At 36.7% G+C, this 22,056-nt stretch overlaps 1 protein-coding gene across 18 annotated transcripts in view; it reads right to left on the minus strand.

Moving 5' to 3' along the window:
• Positions 1-21,453, minus strand: part of SUPT20H (SPT20 homolog, SAGA complex component) — a 29,639-nt gene extending 8,186 nt beyond the window's left edge. For 7 of the 18 annotated variants that reach the window (XR_010996466.1, XR_010996465.1, XR_010996464.1 and 4 more), the window contains exons 1-20: positions 21,329-21,453; positions 20,524-20,621; positions 18,519-18,554; positions 17,341-17,399; positions 17,191-17,257; positions 15,728-15,857; positions 15,010-15,113; positions 14,365-14,481; positions 14,189-14,242; positions 13,849-13,988; positions 12,440-12,596; positions 12,298-12,354; positions 10,602-10,673; positions 9,470-9,627; positions 7,273-7,305; positions 6,046-6,102; positions 5,230-5,341; positions 3,356-3,464; positions 2,961-3,119; positions 912-1,224 (exon numbers count right to left, since the gene is read on the minus strand). Coding sequence is in view for 15 of the 18 variants with exons in the window: in XM_068182039.1 (XP_068038140.1) it covers positions 912-1,224; positions 2,961-3,119; positions 3,356-3,464; positions 5,230-5,341; positions 6,046-6,102; positions 7,273-7,305; positions 9,470-9,627; positions 10,602-10,673; positions 12,298-12,354; positions 12,440-12,596; positions 13,849-13,988; positions 14,189-14,242; positions 14,365-14,481; positions 15,010-15,113; positions 15,728-15,857; positions 17,191-17,257; positions 17,341-17,399; positions 18,519-18,554; positions 20,524-20,541 (1,952 nt within the window). In the remaining 3 variants the exon portion in view is untranslated. The remainder of the gene's footprint in view (positions 1-911; positions 1,225-2,960; positions 3,120-3,355; positions 3,465-5,229; positions 5,342-6,045; positions 6,103-7,272; positions 7,306-9,469; positions 9,628-10,601; positions 10,674-12,297; positions 12,355-12,439; positions 12,597-13,848; positions 13,989-14,188; positions 14,243-14,364; positions 14,482-15,009; positions 15,114-15,727; positions 15,858-17,190; positions 17,258-17,340; positions 17,400-18,518; positions 18,555-20,523; positions 20,622-21,328) is intronic. The other 11 variants (XM_068182043.1, XM_068182040.1, XM_068182032.1 and 8 more) reach the window with 10 other exon arrangements.
• Positions 21,454-22,056: the final 603 nt, after the last annotated feature.

Consider the following 22,056-nt stretch of genomic DNA (forward strand, 5'->3'; position numbering starts at 1 on the left):
ATCAGTAGCTTGCTGTAAATTATGGGACTATGGATAAAGCTTAAAAAAATCATTTTGCCTAGAGCATAACATGTATTTCATATTATGAGACCATACGGATTTTCTTCTTCTTTGATATCAAGTGATAAAAATAAACCACAAGTGGTCCTTTCATTCTAGAAATACTAAAAGGTCAACAGTCTTCAAAATGGTTGTAGTATCATAAAAGGAACAGGTCTGCATTTTCTTTTTGCCCTATAAAAAAAAAGTCCAATTTATCAACAGTGACCAGCTGCTGAAAACCTCAGCTGGATAATTTGAATGTCTGATACCTGTATTGACGCACACTATGTGTCTTACACTGACCATCGTAATCGTAGAATTTTCCTTAGTCTAAAAAGCAGTTAATGTTATACCATACCGTCTATTCTTGACAGCATTTATTATTTTCTTCAAACTACAAAATGAGTTTTAAGGATCAAAGAGTGTTTCACCTCAATGCTTTTTCAAATTGATAGAAACAAATCTATTCCCATTTCTCATTTAGATTGATCTGCATATGATATTCTACCTCCTCTCTGATTAATAAAAAGTTTTCAAACTTACAAAGCAAAACCTCAGAAATCACTTAAACTGAGATAAAGCTTTAAGAAATGAACCTATATGGCTCCACAAAGATGAAAGCAATAAAGGCCTTTCTTAATAGATCTTTTCAATAATCTAATAGTAGGTGACTTCTATTTGAGAAATACAAATAGTTTCTAGTGGCTCTTCACTTTGTAATTACAAAGTGAGTGATCTTTTTTGTACTGCAGATCGTGAGAAATATTTACCCTAATGGATGGTGGACAGTCCTGGACCACACCCCCTCCCACCAACCAACCAACCAACCCCCATGGCAAATTAAGAAACCATCATAACAAAAGACTTACCACACAGAGCCCACTACATTGATGAAGTTAAGTCCTGCAGGGTTTGCCATGACCTGGGTGGAGGTTGTTCCTGTAGTAATGGATGTTACCATGGTGGAAAGAGGAATGGTCATTACAGGCAGTGCCTGGCTCAGAGACATTTGCTGCTGAGCAAACGGGGTTAACAAAGTGGGCTGAGGGGTGAAGCCTGAATCTTGGGGAGTAGGGGTGGCAGAAAGGGAAATAGGAGTTGAGCTCTGAGCATCAGGAGGGTGTGGGGTCGATGAAGGGGTGTTGGTTGGAGTAGGAGTAGATGGTTTAGGAGTTCCAGACCCTGCTCATTGAGAAAAATAAAAAGTGCTAGTTTGTTATAAAAGGCCAATCCTTTTTGTATAATAAGGTTAATGGAATCTTACTTAGCACTGACAATTTCTTCTGTTTTTCAGACTGCAAGTGTTAATTTTTACATGACAAGTGTTGCAGCACACACTCATTGTTAAGGATGCAGTATAATCACAAAGAAAATCCATTCTCCATGCTTCATTCCTTGTGGCATACACCAATTTCTATTTTCCTTTAAGGCTTCCATAATCTATTATACATTAAGTCATAATTCTATTCAGGAATACTTAAAATAATTTCTTAGTGACCATTTTAACCTAATTAATGTTTGGCCTAAACTGTTAAACAAATAGTATCCATGTACTGCCTGCACAATAGGTCATGTTAAAAACTTATGGAAAAGAAGAGTCAGCAAGATCATGTACAATTTCAATGATCATGGGGCTGATCTAAATTTCATCAGATAGTCAAACTGTAATTTTCCAAGTATCGACCAAATAAAAAGCAACTCTCTAATATTTAAGAACCAGAGGATAATACTGCATCTTTAAAAGCTACTGTGTACTTCTCTCTTTTTAAATGTAACACATACAGCTGTATTTGTTGTGGATGCAGTAGGCAAAGTCTATCTAGGCAAAGTCTATCAATAGAAAAACAAAACAAAACAAAATCCCCAAAACGCTTGAGCTATTTTTTTTTTTTTAGCTTTCATGTCCTGCAGAAAGAAAGGAAATAAATTTGAATGGTGACCAGAGCCTTAAAGTAACTGTGTGCAGCAGATTTACACAATTCATAACACTAACATAAAACCAGACTCAATATTTTGGAAGAAAACTTAAGTTTTCTTTTTTATCTTGTGCAAAACAAGAAGGCAGAAAAGTTACACCCTTTGAGCTACCCAGATTTTAAATTATTTAATGCAAAAAGCATATTATAATACCATGCAGGATACTGGAATGTGCAGTATACAATTATTCAAATAAAAAATAAGAAGCTGCAGCTATGGTTTCCTCTTTGTACAGATCTGTTCACGAAATGGCTCAAGACACATACATGTTTTAGGAAATGTTTATGATCTACGGCTAAGATTACAATGATCCTGTCAGCGTTAACGAAAATGCTTTAACTAGGATGTCGCTTCTGATTGGAATTTGCATTTTTACACCTGAGAATATGGTGCTATCATCAGCAGCATCACCACCACACTTGCAATCAGCAATGATTTGTAAAACAGTGTAGGAGTGTTTTTAAAAAATCATCTTATTGTTTATTGTATCATCACCTTGGGACTGATCAGATTATATACATACATAGATACACAACTGCACCAGCTCCTATAACATTTAAAAAACCAGATGCTTAAATTATGTAAAGGCAAATTGATCTAACACACTGTTTTTACACTGGAGGAAAAAATCTACACTTTGGAATTTATCTCATCACATCATCTACCAGCCTTTCATATATGAGGAGATCATGCTAATTGCATAAAATGTATTAAAACGTATACACAGAGGGTGCATACATATATATACAGAAAACGAACACAGTTACAATAAACATAAAATACATACAGTGAACAAGAGACCTGCCTAAAGCTGCACAACTTATACAATTTAGGGTACACTGTACACTTAAGTTTCATCATTCCACAGGTTAAGAAGTTTATCTCAGGAAGCATTTATGCAAAAGCCTAAGATTTAATGGAGAATTTAGGTCGTGACTCACTTTGTGAAGAGCTCGCAGGAGACATGGCAGCTGGAGAGAGCATGCTAACTTGATTAAGATCCATAGATTGTTTCCGAGAAAGACCAGGAGGCTTAGAAGGAGGAGGTGGAGTTGGGGATTTTAGATGGCCACTTGACTGTTGTGAACTAAAAATATTACCTGAAAAAGTTTAGTTAAAATACATCACTATTCTGTGAGTACATGTTAACTTGAATATTAGGATACAAATTTGTGAACAATATAATCAGAAATAAAAAAAAAAAAAACAACCCTATACTCTTCTCACAGGTAAGATTCTGGTATTTTTTATTAAATCTTTACTAATGGGATATCCTTTCATTTTACAACAGGCAGAACATGTTAAAATTAGATGTTTGAGTCAAAAAAATAATTACCTGAAGAGCTACTTCCTGAACTTGAAGGTAATTTGATAGGAGGAGGTCGGTGTTTTACACCTTTCCCCAGTACTGAAGACTGAACAGAGCCTGATACACTTTCTGGCTGCTGGGAGGAAAGAGAAATTAACACTACCACAGCAATGATGAGAGCTTTCACATAGCTGACAGAAAAGACAACTCAGTTGATTTGTATGAAGGCTTCTCAGAACTACAACAATATTCCTTTCAGCCGTTTCAGATGCTTATGTATTTATTAAAAAAAAACAAACCTATGATGAACTCTCTTTAGATAATCTTTACCATCAAGAAGCAGCACGAAAGTGCTAGTAAAAATTTAAACTGAGCAAAGAAATAAATAATATAATTAAAGAGTTTCACTTTTCTCCATAATTCTGGAATTTTTTGTAGTAACTTTCACAAACACAAAAGTGATGAATATACTTAATAAAACATTTAGGTTTTACTTGAAAAACGACATCATTTCATTAATTCATTCTATATATACCTGCCATTTTCAACCAAGACAGACTTAAAGAACAGGGTCGGAATTCTTCATTCTAGGAGCAGGATTACAAATAAATTTGGGAAAATCCTGAATGCAGAGAAATCAAGACACATTTCCCCACTGGCTTCAGTGGGACCAGAACTTCATATTCTTAGAGGGAAGATACAGCCTTTTTGTTTGTTCTTATATCCTAATTATCAGGTTGTCTAAACATATATCTACTTCACCTACTTGAGTTTGTAGTTCTCACTCACCACATTTGTAATTGTTTTCTTATAAAAAAGAATATTTGAGGAAAATTCTGAGAACTACCTTTCTGTTCTTGTATTAAAATCTGCTTTCTTGATTTTGAAAATAAAGACCAATGCCTGATTCCAATGGTGATTAGATCATTAAATACAGTAACATGAGTAACTCTGGTCCAGGCAAGCACCCTTCTACCTGACTTATTTTATGATTTTATTGTATATATACACACATGCATGTACATGTCTATATGTGTGCACATATACACAGAAACATCTATATCCCTTTCTGCAACTGCTGAATGCTGCTGGTCTGCCTGACACCAGGAACTACCTCCTTCACAAAAACATTGTTGGAGTTCGTAAGTAGGTATTTAGGGGAAAGATGTCGCAAAGGAAATACGCCTGGGGATACAAATCTCATTTACTACCTGGAGTAGAACATACAGCTCACTGCTGAAGTACCAACTCTGACCAAAAAAAAACAGAAGTAAAACGTAAGGCAATGCCAGCAGGCAGGAAAATTTGGGAATGCAAGAGATTATACTGGAAATGTAGAAATGTGTGTGCATGTAATCATACACACTTAAAAGTTGTTGGGGTTTGTGTTTTAAAGGTTTTTTTGTATGTTTGAGGGGTTTTTTTGCCTTTGGCTTTTTGTTTCTTTTGTTTGTATTGGTTTTAGTTTGGGTGGGTTTTTTTTTTAAGTTTTCCTCTTCAAATTGAAGAGAAAATAATTTGAATTTCTAAAGGTAAAATGTTCAGCTACTTCATCTGCTCCTGTGTTTACTGACCTATATACTATACTGCTCTATGAAAGGTTCACCTGAACAGGGCAGAATGCTAAAACAAAACTTTGGAGTTACCTACATGACACACAGCCAACCCCCCATGCCTCAGAAGAGCTAAAAGACAACATATGAACATTGAAAAAACAAATGCTTGCCACCAACTTTTCAAAAATACTCATACTGAATGATCATGACCATGATGCATTTAGAAATTCTTTCAGGATAACATTTTTATAGGTTATTTCACTGTTAAATGTGGATAGCAAAAATTATTCTAATAATTCAATAATTAAGCACAAATAAAAGAAATCTGTAGCTTGATAAACTCACTTCCATTTCCTTCCCTGGAGAAAGATGACTGACTGATCCACTTGAATTATGAAACATTTTCACAGTACATTTAGCTTCATTTTGCACTAACTCCTGGTACTGGTTCACAACCCTGAAACAAACAATGAGGACATAAAAAGATTAACAACTTTGGTCTTCCAAAGTAGATACTTATAGATAAACACATAATTGTATATGTTATAGTCATATATTTTATATATTATGTAAGCATATGTCTATATAACATAGAGATGCACAAATATAAAACATACTTATACCTCTTTGTAGCTTTCTGCATTATATTCCTGGGCTCTTAGATTTCTTTCATTTTAACATTTAATATCTTTTTTTTTTCCTAATACAAAATACAGCATAAGAAACACTCTACTGGATGAATACAGAAAACAATAGAACAGTTCCATTCCCAAAAGCAACTGCAGATCTTTGGGATGTCAGTCAATGGGGATCCCATTCTCCCTTTTTTACAGAGGTCCAGAATCTTCTATAAAAAGTGTCTCTTCTGGTTATGCTGCCTGTGAAACAGTCAACCCTCCTTCAGCTTGAGGTCTGTGTCAGGTGAGGAGTCTAAATGGAAGGGCTGAACAATCACTCTCTTGTGAGCATTATGACAGCATTATGACAGATTTGATAATGCATCAGGGAAACAAGTTTAAAATACTGTTCCATCAAATTGAATCAGATACTACATCTCTATTAATCTAAGACAACCAAGCTGAGGGAATACTGTTTCACAAACATGAGTGGAATATACAAAAGGACCTTGAAATGTAACGCTGAAGTGCTGTGCTCACTTACACTCTGGCAGACTGGACCTCAGTGAAAACCTGCTGGAATATTTCCATTACCTCACACCTAAATGTGATGAAATACTCTTTATTTTGATGTAGGCCTGCTTCTGTCATATGCTGTTACCTGACTAATGCAGACATAAGCAAGGGCCCTGACACACATGACAGAGGAAAGGGGGCAGTGCACTTTTTGTAGCAATTAGGTTTTAGACTGACTTAAAAATTGGTGGAATCAGGGTAGTAAAATGCCATGTACTCAAAAAGGTAGTCCTGCACTCCTCTACTGTTTCTTCTTGTCCTTGTCCCTGAAACCCTATTACTTATTCTGATGAAGGGACTTGTGCAACCCAGTGACAAACATGATCAAGAAATCAATCCCAGTTAAAACCAGGCTCTTGTAATATTGTTGTTTTACTTTTCAGCCAGCCAATCTCCCCAGTTCACCTTACAGAACAAGCAACAAATGTATCAGCAAAAAGGAGGCAGGAGAGAATATAAGCAAAGAGTTTCTTGATCAAAATTACCTATTTAAAAGAAGAACATTATTACTGATTTTTGATCAAATCAGAGACTCATTTCCCTGCCAGGCACATAAGGGTGTGTGGGGATAACAGCTATGGTATGTACATAGCCAGTGGTATCCAATGGAGGCACAAAACCACAACTGGCTCTGACAGAGGTTGCTCTTTAAAGGTTCTGTGCTTATATGCACAGGCAATCTAACATGACGTACGCTGACAAGCACTTAAAAGCTACTTATCTTGCTGCCTCAGTTATCCCTGAATTGCTACTCCTACTCATTCTACAACTAAAATATACTGAAAAACTGTTTTATTACTTGCTTCTCTAGGAAAGCCAAATCAAGACATGTACAATACACAAAACTAAGGTGTATAAATCTTAAATCCTAGATTACACTTCAAATGACAAGTTCAAATGAACCATTTCCATGATTGCTAATTTACCATGCCAAATGTTAGGATGAAATTACTGCTAAGTGCTCTCAGATTTCAGGTGTACTCACTTACTAGCTGTCCTCTATTCCTCCTTGCTTGTTAAATACAGAAACTACACACTATTCTACTTCTTGATATGACGACTAATTCCTCTTTTTCTTTCATTTGTTCTGCATCTGTTTCCATAACCATATCACTGGCAGTCATAATTGCCAAAAAGGAACAAAATTTATTATCTGTCATCAAGCCAATTAGCTGTACAAACCATATTAATTTACCTTTCAGCATCAGTCTTCGAACCAATAAGGAACCTAAAATGTAAAGTACATTTTCAGTCATTAATTGGACTAAAAGAACATATTTTTATAATCAGAAGGCTTCAAACAAATGGCAGTGCTGTGTTTTTTTCATATCTGCTCAAAATACAAATGATAATGTATCCATTCAATGGACTGAATATCATTCAGTACTTGAAGTACACACTTGACTTCCTAACTATATATACAATATACACACATGATCTAATACGGTCTCCTTTAACAGTAAATTACCTACAAAGCAAAAGGCAGAATATAGAAGTTTTGAATTTCATATTTTTTAAAAAATGGGAGTAACTGCTACAGAATTCTTTAGGTAAAAAGTACAAAGGTAAAGTTATGTATAAACCAACATTATACCAGTACACTCAAACCGAAATACAAGCGTGCTGAGGTGAGATCAAAAACAGTCCTATGCATAATATTTTAACAAACATTTAATTTCCATTGTTTGATTTCACTTATGCCAATTCCAATACCTCATGATATCCCAGACCTCCTAAATAAGTATCTCTCTTTTGCATAACAATTATAGCTTGCAAACTTATTGCTATGTTTCTTTAATTTTACAAAACTTTCTCCAGCTGCAAAAAAAAAAAAAAAAATTAAGAAAACATTTTATTTTACTGAACAACAGAAATGTTTACTTCGCCTTTCATTTCATGACAGCTTGCCTAGGATGAGTTATCCAAGCTTTGATGAACTTCAATTGTTAGTGTCTTAGCAATGATTTCCAAAACCCTCCAGACATTTAATACCTCTAAATTCATTTAATTCCCAGCCTTATTACACAACTCTAAGCTAGCACTGTTGCTCAAGGAAGATCAGAACTAAGTATGCATGCTGGTTTTGACTAGGGTAGAGTTAATTTTCTTCATGGTAGCTGACATAGGGCTGTTTTGGATTTGTGCTAAAAACAGTGTTGGTAATACATGGTTTAGCTATTCCTAAGCAGTACTGACAAAGGTCTTTCACAAGCAAAAGGGCTGGGGGGGGTACAAGAAGTGGGGAAGTGACACTGCAAGGACAGCTGACCCTAAGTGATCAAGGGAAGGGATATTCCATACATACCATATGGCAACATGCTCAGCATATAAAGCCAGGGCAAAAAGTAAGAGAGGGGTGGGGGAAGCATTTTGAGAGAAGACATTTGTCTTTCCCAGTAACCATCAGGTGTGATGGGGCCCTGCCCTCCTGGAAACAGGCAAACACCTCCCCATGGGACATGGTGAATGAATTCCTTGTTTTGCTTTGCTAGCATGTGTAGGTTTTCCTTGACCTCATCTCAGCCCACATGGTTCCTCACTTTTACCCTTGCTATTTTTCCCCCATCCCACCAAGGAGGTCAGGGGAGGAGGGAGTGAGTGCTTGCATGGTGCTTACTTGCCAGCTGGGGTCAAACCACAACAGTATGGAAACAAACAGTGAACAGCTCAAGTCTAGGGATAAAATATTCTTAATACTCAGGATGTTTTAAGATTTTAATAAAAAATAAGAGAATGATTACATACAAGAAGATAAAAATAACTTTTATTAGCAGAACTAAAAGGTTTGCTCAGTCTCACTGCTCCTCGCCTTAGTGAAATTTATAGGCTCTACTTTGCTGCATGGGTTCCTCCACACAAATAACCTGGTATCTATAACAAAACCAGCCGAGAACAGAGAATCTTTGTAGAGCCGCAGCCAAAACCAGCATATTCCAAACAATTCAAAATTATGAAGAAGCTTTTAGAAGCTCATGTTTTTCATTTATTTAGTTCAACTGGATCTAAGAGTAAACAGAATATAGTCACATCTTACGCTTTCATAGCATCAGGCAAATTTTGAGAACAATCAAAAATCTGAATTCTGAGTATTACCAAAAAGGAGTGCATAGTCTTATAGTGTCTCCATAATTTTCATGACTGGATTTGCTGGTGGTCTTATTTCTCCCCCAATGTATCTTTAATGTAAAAGAATGTACTAATTTAATGTAGAAGTACATTTGAATTATGATGGTTGCTTGTACACATTTTGGTTTGGGTTTTTTTTTGGTTAAAAAAATCTTAAGTCAGACTTCTAGCTCGAGAGTATTTTTGTCACTGAAAATGACAAGTAATACTTGTTTTCCTCCACCTACTGATCACAGCATAGTTTAAAAAAAGAACATGCAACTTACTGTGATGGAGTTAATAGGTTGTCATTTTCCTCATCACCCTTGAGCGTCTGAATTTTACCATAGTACAAGGGATTGCCAAGAGACTGAAAAATGGTCAGTTTTGTTTTTTGAACCTGATTACCAACTTCACATTCAAACACATAATCATCCTTCATTTCCTAAAAAGATAGAATGACCTAGTAAGTCTTGAACAAGCCTTAGCTGAAAAAGCAAGTAAAGCAGACCAACTCCGTATACAATACAGAGTAAGAAACATTCTACAAGTAACTTTAGGTAACACTCTATAGGAAGGGGTACATTATTCAAAATGAAAGTGATTCCAGAAGTTACTTTAAGAGGATGAGAGGAAAAGGATTTATCACCTCTTAAAAATACAAAGTTATTGCAAACCCCAAACAATCATGTTAGACATGGAAATGTAGACTGGGTAAATATATATAGAAACAGTTGTATATGAATTATGACAATGCAAAAAACATTGACAGTGAAATGTTGGAGCTGAACATTAAGTTCTATGGGGAAGTATTACTTTTTTCCAACAGGCAACTACAAAAATATCACGATACATGCTGTTAATAAAGCTAGTACCTTGCCTCTGAAATTAAAAAAAAATCAATTATGTGATTTAATCACATATCTAATCAATGAATTATTATTAATGTGAATTAATCAATGATTATATGAAATTACTACTTCTAATCAAATCACATAGCTTGTGCCAAAAATCTTAAGGTTCAACTTAAACAATGCAGAGTTTTTTTGTAAGAGGCATTTAATATTAATCTATTTCAAAATTTAACATTTTTATTTCAATAAAGCTCTTTTTCATCAGCCTTTGAATTTCTGAGTAAAGAAAGCAATTTGCTGTTCAGAGTTCTGCTCCATGTAAATTATGATCACTTTAGTACAAGCTGCTTATCCTTGTATTTCTGGAAAATCTGAGGAAATCACTTGCTTGCTTGACTGTATAAAATTACAAGTATCTCTGGTAATCTTCCCATGTCTCTGTAACACATGGAAGATTAATTAAACTGGGGGAGGGAAGACTATTCCACATTACATTGATTTTGTTGAAATAAGAGGCATTTTAACTAGAGACAGTGAACTTTGGCCAAAGGTCTAAATTACTCACGTGTGCCGGCCAGACAGTTGGTTGAGAGTCATCAGACTTGATAGACTTTTCCACTTTGGCATATTTTTCCACCTTAAAGAAAATAGAGAGATAAGAAAAGAAAGACCCCCCCCATGTTATCTCCTATGTTTCTTCAAGGAAATATAATTGAAGAACCTTCAGAACTTCACATTTATAGTGTTACACCACATTTGCTATGTGAAACTTAACAGAAGAGTGAAACATGGTTTCAGACTACAGTCTGAAATCATTGCCTGCAATATGGAATGGTTAAGCAATTTCACAATAACAGTAGTCCCTAAAGCCTCTGATTAAGTCAGGTACAACACAGTTGAAGTGAAAAGAGACGTCTGCTTTGTAGAAACTTACACTGTCATTTCATGTGTTATTTGCATTCTTGGCAGCCCTATGATGTCCAGAGCTACAGTCTTGTCTAGTCTACAGTCTTTGAAAAAAAATCTCAGCATAGTAGAGAAAACTTGTGGAAAGGGCCCTGGGTGTCCTGGTTGGTGGCAAGTCAAATATGAGTCAGCAATGCCCTGGCAGCCAGGAGGTCCAGGTGTGCCTTGAAGTGCATCAGGCACAGCATCGGCCGCTGGGCAAGGGAGGGGATTGTCCTGCTCTGCTCTGAGCTGGGGTGGCCTCACCTCGAGTGCTGGGGGCACTTCTGGGTGCCACAATATAAGAAGGATACAAAGCTGTTAGAGAGTGTTCAAAGGAGAGCCATGAAGATAGCGAAGGTCCTTGAGGGGAAGCCGTATGAGGAGTGGCTGAGGTCACTTGGTCTGTTCAGCCTGGAGGACACTGAGCTCACTGCAGTTACAACTTCCTTGTGAGCGGAAGAGGGGCAGGCACTGATCACTTCTCTGTGGTGACCAGGGACAGGACCCCAGAGAGTGACCTGAAGTTGTGTCAGGGGAGGTTCAGGTTGGATATTAGGAAAAGTTTTATCACCCAGAGGGTGGCTGGGCACTGGAACAGGCTCCCCAGGGTAGTGGTCACAGCACCAGCCTGACAGAGTTCAAGAAGCATTTGGATAAGACACATGATATGATTTTGGGGCTTGTCCTGTCCTGCAGGTCTAGGAGATGGACCTGATGGTCCTTGTAGGTGCCTTCCAACTCAGGATATTCAATGAGTCCCTTCTGTACACTAATAGTATGTGTTTTGGCAGTGCCAGAAACTAAGAATATGAATTCCCCCTAGAGAAAAATGCACACAAAGTGAAAAAAAAAACCAAAAAACTCTCAACTAGAATTCTCTGCATAAAATTTAAAACTCTTCAAAATATTAATGTCCAACAGTATAACATATCGAAAGACAGGAATTCCTACCAAGATGAAAAGTGACCCATTTTTAAACAATCTACAAACCTCATTTGCTTTTCTGGTTTTCATACTATCAGACAACTTCAAATAAACATGTACTCATTGAGCCCACAGGCCAACAGAAGAACAATGCTAACAATTTGTTTTCACTGATTACTTCACCCAAACTATTCTATTACAACTGTAATATATTACAGTGTGGCTTAACTTGTGTTTATACCTTATGGTACAGAAAAGTAATTGTAAATGCTAAAGTCACTCCCATTTTTTAAAAGATCATTCTTTGATACTGGTTACTTCTTAGACACTTCTTCATATAATACAATTTCTAATAATTGCTAATTATACATAACAATTGGTGGTCTTACATCTACTTCAGAAGGAGCAGTCAAGTAGCATGGGTTCTGTTTCCACATATCTACGCACTGGAAAATGAAAAACAGGATTAATATATTAAATCCTTTCATTAAATAGTTAGAAGTATATTACATTACTTTTCAGAATACTTACATTTCCAGCTTTTGAAATTTTGAGGTCATACTGCTGGGCTGCTTTCCTCTCCTTCCTTTTCTGTAAGTAGTCAAGTAGTCTGAGCTGAGGTGGAGTTGAGTAGGGAGCTACTTCTTGCTGTCTGTTCAGAGAGGACCTTGAGTACCTTTTGAAGCACCTATAGCAAAATGACACCTAAGATGGTAAAACCATCAACATCAACTTCTCTACTGCCCTTGTACAAAACCAGAAATATGCAGGGAACTGCTACTTACATGGAGACTATTAAGTTTTTAAATACTGATTTAAATTGCTTTTCTGGATTACAATGTACAACTCTAAATTATGATTCCATATTTATAAAATATACCACTATCCTGTCCATCTGTTCCAGCACAAAGAATGGGGTTATTTTTTAAATGTCTAATTAAAGTACATCATCAAAATGAGTAATTAAGAAGTTGCCAAGCTTAAAATATTTGTGTATCATCATCATTTCAGTTCCATCAAATGATCCTTGTCCTACTTATGTAACTATAAAGTTATAAAGACAGTAATTACCCTCTAGTCTTTGTTTCATGACAAACTCATGGGTTCAGTAATGCTGTTCTGGACATTCATTTAATCCCTTTTCCTGTTTTCTAGTGGAGTATTTGTTGACTACCAAGCTCTAATTTCAAGGACACCCTGATCAAATTAATGATTTATATTTTTTTAGAAATTACCACTGGTTTGGTACTAGCACAGTATTTCAATGCAAATTTAGTTTTAAATACTTCAGTAACTGTGACAGACCACTAATACATTTCCTATTTACAGAGTGAATGCAACCCTTGTGATAGAACAAACATGTTGAACAAATGTTTCAAACTTCTGTGGAAATAAATAAGGGCCCAACCACGTAAAAAAGTGAAATAATTTCAAGATTTTGTACATAGTGCATACCACATTATTTTAAAATTTTCCAAGATTCTTATAATACACTTACACTTCTGTTTAGCCTGAATGTCAAACATAAAAATAATTATTTTCATTTGCTCATTCAGGATTAAACTTATATGAAGCTTTTAACAAATTAGAGACCAATATGCAACATATCTGTTTATATATTTTACATTACTGAGCTACCATCTGACTCTGCTTACACAAAACCTATGCAAAAAAAAAACCCAAATCCAAACTGCAATAACTGATTATGTTAAGAAAATACTTACACATTTTCCTTTGATATACAAATATAAGCATACTACAGTATCTACTAGTAACTGAAATAAAATACAATATTGAGCACTTAAAAATACGATATAATTTCTTGACTGTTTCTCACACTTTTCTATTTAAGTTACAGGTATTACATATGAGGAGCTAAATTTTCACATAGAGCATTACTTATGTTTTTCTTTGAAAACATGTTTCATACTGAAAACTACCGTTTCATGGGGCGAGTGTTCATCTTCTGCTTGTTGTACAGGAGTCTGTTTGTAGTACAGGTCACTGCTATTGAAGGATCAAGACACAAAGGCTCTGCTGTAGCCAAAATTAGTTGGCTCTCAAGTAGGAGTTTGTCCTCCTGTAATATACATAGTTATTAATAAATATAAAAATATGAAAACTTTTACAATAGTCAAGTTCCTATATACCTATGCATGTAGACATTATCTTGGAAAAAACTGAAAAAAATTATTAAACAAATAAAAAATCTTAATAAATTTTTGTTTTGTTGTGTATTAATGACATCACTGTAAAGTTTTTAAATAACCTCTAACCTACCTGTGTCCATTTGTGGTTGTCATTTGTTATAGAATGCACATCACAAATTAAAGTCTGAGGAAAAAGACATAATTGTAATTATGAATAAGAGGATTTGATAATATATGTTCAGTAACAGTGCATATCCAGTCTAGGAACTACCATGACACCGAGAAATTATTAAGGCTCTTCTTTACCTGCATTGTAGGACGCAAAAGAATGTGCTTGCTTTGGTACGTTGGAGATTTCATGTTACCAGACTGCCTATAGTCACGTATCTCTGCTATGACACATCCACAATGGAAAATATTAACCTGGTTGAAAGAAAAACACCAGCTTTTGAATACACAAACATTTATCAATCTTCCCTCGCCTCGACAAAGAAGTTTGTTATGTAACATATAAAATTCAGTGAAACTAGGAATAGAACTCACGACTAAGTTTTTCAGACCAGCCGTCTTTCCTACGTACATAGACATGTTTGTCCTAGACATACCTAAAATACAAGCTTCAAATGCAATGTTTTCATATGCCAGCAATACAGTTGTAAGAAATCCCCATGCCAAACATTCCATAATGACAAAGAACAAAGGAAATTTTGCTAGAGCAGAGTTGAAGATGTTTCACAGCTCTAATCATAGCAATCTCTCTTCTTCTCCTCAGTAGTAAGTACTTTTATTTTTCCCTACATATCAAAAAAATATTTATTTGGGGCATTAAATACTACAGTTTCATATGCACAAGTGTCTTATGCTTACAATCATCTATGTGAACCACTCAAAAAAATCAAGGTCTATCTGGGTACAATACATAAGTTCTTTTTTAAAACAAAAATTTCAAACCTGAGATTTTTCCAAAAGATCAACCAAAATAGGTGGTAGTTCCTCTGCATCCAAATATTCAAGCAGCTCTCCTTCTTCGTAAGGCAAACGAATGGTCTCAGAATCTGAATTTAAACAAAACTCATTATCTTTGTGTTTCAAGTTCACACATGAAGCAATCTAAAACAAACTTGCCAAAGGAAAAAGCAGGGTTGGCAGAAACCTATCCACACATACCATTTTTTTGCATACTATTAATTTTACATCCATTTCTGTACTTAAGAGTTTTAGTTTGCTCTTACTGTGCTAGCTTTTGCTCCCAGGTGATATAATGTATGATCTTATTGCCCATGGCAGTACAAATGGCATAAAAATGCCACCAAAGTGGAACACAAATGCCTCTAGGCAGACCTGGACATGGGAAGCAGTGAAAGAAACAATTTGACAGAAGGAACCTGAAGTGAGAGAAACTTGGATATGCAGCTCCAGAAACTAAGGGGAAATTAGAGACTGGAAGGCTATCAAAAAGACTCCTATCTACAGATTTTGTCTGTAGATAAACAGCTCAGAGATTTATGTAAATTTTTAGTTCAAGTAAAAGTTCAGGGGAGGGTTGTTCTCCCAGCCCTCACCCTGGAACTATGTTGGAAGTGAAACAGTTAAAGGTAAACAACAACACATTCTAAAAAATTTATATAGCATTCTGAGTATTTTTAAAAATTCAAGAGAAAAATATTACCTGAACCATTTTTTCCCCTGAGCATCAGTGAATAACCCTCATTTCCTGGATAGAGGTTTACCACCAGACATGACAACGTCTCCTGCATAACCAGCTTCTCAAGTAAGTTCACATTTCGTCTCAGCTTCTGCTTTAAAAGTAAACATTTCTCATGAACATAATACTATGAAATAATTAGCAGAAATAAAAACAATTGCTAGAATGTGACTTAGATTAATGACAAATTATACATCTAAACAAGCCCAGTTAAATTTAATTCTACCATATTCAGCAGAGTAAACATATTAGGTATTATCACACATGATTATAGACACAGATTTTTGTAAAAACTCCTACTCATTTAAATTACAAACCCTAGAACTGGAAGTCCACTGCCAACAGAGTTAATACGAATAACCTTATGCTAAAATGTTGTAAATCTACAACACACCATTATTTACACCATTTCTATCAACATCATCGATCCAGTACAACTTGTTTGATAACAACAAAATATTTAGTACTTTCAGATATTCCTAAAAGAAGAAGGCATTTCTCTCCAGGATTAAAATAATGAATCTGAGTATTTGGAAGCTTTCTTAATTGCATTTTATTGTCTTTATTTGCTGAAATCTGATCCAGCAGCCACAGACACTCTTCCCTTATTTAACTGTAAAACTATCTTTTCAAATGATAACAGATTTTTATAATTACTTGGTGTGTTTCAGAGACCAGATAAACATCCTACCAATTGAAACATTTGAAATCCCCTTAGAACTTAAGACAATGAATTCTGAACTTCAGATAATTTTACAGCCTCTGTTTGGAGACCATATTTCATCTCTGAATACCAGCTCTGGGTACAACCCTTAACTGGGAGTTAACCCAAGTGCTCATTTGTCTTCTCATTCATTTTACTTCCCTGAAAGCAGCAGTACAGCAGGTTCCACAGCTTTTTCTTCTTGTTCAATTTGACATTCAGAGCTTAGCAAAGTAATTTGTGCCTTTTACACCTTATATTTAGCACTGATAAGTCTGTTTGAGTCTCTTTGCTAACTTATGAAAATTTTTCACAAAACTTCTTAGTTTACCAGCAATTGGAGAAATAAATATGAATTTACAACAAAATTACAGGGTCTGAAAAATGATCCACATTTCTCCCATGGAAGTCATGCTAAGCAATTGATTGTGAAATAGGGATAATGACAACAATGCACATGGCATTGATGCTGGCCATGAACTTGAACACAAGTACCCTTCAGAGACACAGGATTAAGACAGAATAGTTCACTAAGACAGACAGTTCACTAAGTCAGTCTAGGACTTACTATTCACATTATGTAGTCTTATCTTTAGGTGACTACTACAGTAAGAAGGGTTTATACTTCATTTAACAAAGAAATTAAGTGGAATTAAAACCAAAGTATTTTCTCAACCTGCCTATTTAGAGAGAAATGAAAAGCTTTGCAGCAATTTCCACTTACCTTTATCTCAGGCTCTTTTTCACATTCTTCAATATATAAATCATAAAGTTTTTGAAATACAGATTTTCTGAAATTAAAAAGACTCAACATGTAACCAAAATTAAATCAAAGAAATGCTATTAAAAAACTAAATACTGAAACTCTTGGTACCTTCCACTTGATAAATATTTTCTTTTGGGAGGTCTCTGACGGGCACTTTCAATGATATACTAAAAGAGAAAAGAAAACAAGAAATGAGCATTCATTACAAAGAAATTTAATTCTAGTTACCACAAATCTAGAGATCATTACCAGACAGCGTTCCATGTATACATAAAGTAATTAACAGTTATGGTACATGACTGTTCCACAAGTATACTAAACACAATCTGGTTTATGTTACAGTCAACAACAAGAACGTAGCTCAATTTAGCTGTCAAAGACAGTATTTCATGGCTATGGCACCAGTTCCATGCAAGGTCTTGATTCTACACTCACATCTTTTAATTACAGTAGTATCTAACACTACAACACTACTGTATTTAGTTACCACTACTGAAATTCATGTGGTTAACACACTAAAATACAACCAAATTTATGCATACTGGCTTGACAACATTTACAAATCAAATATTCTCCAACATGATAATTTCAGGAAGTTCTCCCTTTGCCTTTTGCATTTACATTATTTTTCTCTCTAGAGCTGTGTATTATAAATACAATTAATGTACATTATACATTTGAATTAAAAAAGAATAAGACCGATAGAATCTTCCAGTAAATGTAATTTATATTCTAACATGGTTTTTCCAAATCTCTATTGTTTGAAGTATTTCAATTAACAGCTTTATTCAGAATTTATGTGAAGGGAGGTTCTCTCACAGGAATGTGTATTTCCCATAACAGGGTTCAAGGTAACTGCTGTATCACATGACAGCATTAAAGAACATGAACATGAAGGCACTTGCCTCTTCATTCTCACTAGGCTATCTCTAAAAACACGAACAGGATTTTATCATGTATTTCTGCCAGGTGTCTCTGTAGAGCCCTGCTTATTTCACAGCACACAAATCTGCTGGTTTAGAAGGGGAAAGCTCAAGTCTTGCACAGTCTATCACCATCTCACTTGATGGTGTTCTCAGTACAATGGGTAAGAGACAAATACGTGACAGCAATTTCAGTGAGAATTTGGCAAACTCAGTGTTACATGTATAGGTGATTACACATGTATATATTTACATAACATGGTTTTCTACCACTCTTCAGGAGAAATAAAAAATAGCTGTTGTATTTTTATAACTCTGAGACCAATAAATTATGTACAAACAAGTAATTTAGCTGCTTCTTACCTCAGCACGATCCAATGCTAGTTCTAAAGCTTGTTGCTGCAAGAATGACAAAGAGTTTTTTTAGAAATTACATGACATTTTTTAACATCCTCATACATTAAAAACATCCCAACAACCCTACCACTACTGACACGAATTTATAATTAGAAGATGGACTCAAAAATTCTTTGGCACATACTAAACTTAGCTAAAACCTCATATAACTGCATCACAAGGCTTGGGTAAATTATGAAGCCTTAGAACAATGAAACAATTAGAATTAAAACTAAGAAGGGAAATTACACCTAATAAAAGCAATAACAAATGCTACCTAAAACAATTAGAGATGACAACTAGAAAACCCGATTTCCTTTGTTAAACTGATCAATAACTCAACAGAAAGGATAAGCCAAAATATCCCTAAACAGGTGTCCAGGAAGAAAACATTTAGCTTTTAGATAACAGTGCCCATGTATTGGTACAGTTATTTTTCACAAAATAGAAACAAAGATCTTGTAGTCAGAACATTACTTCTGCACATAATACAATTTAAGAAGTGTTCCTTATGATATACTGTTAGGTGGCTAGGAAACAAAACCAGCTTCCACTACAGACTTTTTCCAAAGCAAGCTAAAAGTCTGCCCAACCCCCACAAAACACAGCAAAATCTGCAAAAGCTTCTCAAGATCCCATAGCATGGTATACTCAATACCATTTATTTTAATGAATTTAGCTCCTTTGGAATGTTTTTTACTTCAGTACACCTGCAGTTGATATACTTTTATTTCAAAAAGAGCCCACAGCTTCACAGATCAGAATTATGAGTTCTTGGACTAAAATTTGACAAGTATTTCAAACCAGAATAAAAAAGCACCAGTGTCAAAAAAAAAAACCCAAGAAAGTCTTCCTTGGCTCCTAATGTTCCTTCTCTGGCACCCACTTAAGCTCTGACCTCCTTTGTGCAGGAATAATGTACAGCTGCTAAATGAACCAGACAATGAGACTGATTTGGGGTAGGGAGGAAAAAAGAGAACACTATTAAGAACCAAAGTGTTGTAGGAGAATGCCAGGAGCTTGATTCATCTCCAGGTAAGTCCAGAGAAGCAATGCATTCACTTCAGTGGCAGCTGGAGAAAGTCCTTAGGAATGTACTCGTGACAAGCTTTAATATTCGATGAAGCTTAGGAACATTTGTAATAGGTACCTCTTCTCAAATATGCATTTGTTCTATTCCCTCAGTTTAAACCATCCCTCTCAGCTGCTCCTAAAAGCAAACACCTCTACTCGAGCCTCAAGAAACAGAAGACACACAAGCCATGTCCAGTCCAAGGTAGCACCAGTTACTACACAGATAATATTTTACTAGAATAGAATCCAGTGAAGAAAACCATACTACACAACAACAAAAGAACAACAAAGAAATATACAACAAAAACACTCATATAATATACCTAAAACAAAATTTCTTACCTGTTCATGAAAATCCCCCCACCTACTTACCATGCTACTGTGCGGTAGAACCTGCCACGACAGAACACTTTAATTTTCAAGTGTCTAGGTGTTTTTACGAAAATGTCAAATACTGATGCTTTCTGTATAAGAGAATATATCTAGCAGATACATCTACAATGCCTATGTCTAGGTATGATTTCAAATACTCAATTCACCGACTGTTTAACATTAGGTAAAAATCCATGGCAATATTGGCATCTGTGAATAAAAGACTACTATGTAGAAGCAAGATTTATATACACCCAACTTCCTGCCACCACTCCTGACTGCAAACACCACTAGCTTGATATGGCAATTCCTATGCTGCACTGGCCAGTGAGTAAGTGTTTAGAAGTATTCACAGGCTATGAAGAAAGACACTCTTAAAAAGGAAAATATCAGAATTCAGCAATAACAAGCAAAACAATATTTTAAAAGAAAATGTCAAATATTAATGGCATTCTCCTCATCAGGCAGACAGCTAGCAGACTAGAGCAAAAAGATCTGAAAATATATGATCTAAATCCTAACCTACCATAGTAGTTGAAGCCATGTGGCCAAACGGCAAAAGAAGTACTCAAGGAGTTTCGTGTAGCAGGCAAAGAATCATATTTGATGGTTAGACCTGGGGTACTGGAAACAAAAAATTCAAGGAGAAAAAAAATACCATTGAGAAATGAAATGGGTATTTTATTTAAAAAGAACATTTCTGGTGGTTAATTCTACTTTAATTTCATTTGCAGTTTCCTCCAAGAGTAGGAACAAGTGTTCCATCCACTGCTAGTGCAGAGGTTCTCACTCCAATGACTACTACTACTTTTCACAATCATTTTACATTAGTTTTATTGAACAGTAAAGCAGTAAGCATGCAAATGTAGATATACTTTTCTCTACTGCAGCAGACTACCTAGACTATCCCAAATGTCAAATCCTCAGATGCACAGGAGGCTAAAACACTGAATGAAAAGCAGAATGTTTAGCATACTGCATCAGCTCTTTTGTTTTGCTTTTGAGAAGGTGTTATTCCATAGCCAACACCTCCACCAGCGGTGTCTTCTAGCATTGTTTGGTTTAAAACTGACTCACAACAAGCTGGCAACCAAGAAATTTAAAAAATTTGCTGCCACCGCCTCCGCGGACCCGCAAGGGCTGAGAGCGAGCGGCGCAGCCCCCGACGGCAGCAGCCGGCCGGGAAGGGCCGGGCCGGCGCAGGCCAGGCCCCCGCTTCCCTTCCTTTCCCTTCGCGCCCGGCCCGGCCCGGCCCGGCCCCGTCCCGTCCCGTCCCGTCCCGCCGCCCCCTCCCCGGCTGTGGGACCCCCGTGCCCGCCGAGCGCCGGTACCTGGCGGCCTCTCCCGCGGAGCCCCCGGCGCAGCGGCCCCGCCGCCCGCCCGCGCATCCGCCCCTACCGCGGCGTCCCGGCCGCTTCCGCCCCGCCGCTTCCGAGCCGCGGCCGGAAGGGGCGGGCAGGTCGCCGTGGAGACCGCGAGGGGCAGGGGAGGGCGGGGAGCGGCCGCCGGGGCCGCGGTGGAGGTGGTGGTGTGTGTCGGTGAGGGTCACGCGTCGGCGCCGAGGAATTCGAGGGCTCTAGTGGTTTAGTTTACAAAGCGCCTGGACTGCGCTGCAAGTCACAGCTTTAATGCCCTTGTGAGGATCAGGATAGGATCCTGTGCGTCTCAGGGATGCTGTAAGGATATTTGAAGGGGTTTGGTATGTCCATCTCCTGGCCCTGCACAGGACTGTCCCCAAGAGTCACACCGTGTGCGTGAGAACAGTGCCCAAACACTTAAGCTCTGTCAAGCTTGGTGCTTCAACCACTTCCCTGGGGAGCCCATGGCCCGATGGAGGTTATGTGCATCCATATTCAAGCTCTGACAGGCACGTCTACGCCACACACTGTACATATCTCCCTGGGCACAGCACTTTTATGACTTGTAGCACGTTTTTCCCAGACCTTTCTAGCACTTCTGACTGAGCCATAATTTATTTGTTCACAGTAATGAGCAAACGTGCTACCCTGAGATCCAGCAGCCCGTCCTATAGGAAAAACCACACCTAGCACCATGCTTC

This window comes from Anomalospiza imberbis, chromosome 2 (assembly GCF_031753505.1).
Source record: "Anomalospiza imberbis isolate Cuckoo-Finch-1a 21T00152 chromosome 2, ASM3175350v1, whole genome shotgun sequence".
NCBI lineage: Eukaryota > Metazoa > Chordata > Aves > Passeriformes > Viduidae > Anomalospiza > Anomalospiza imberbis.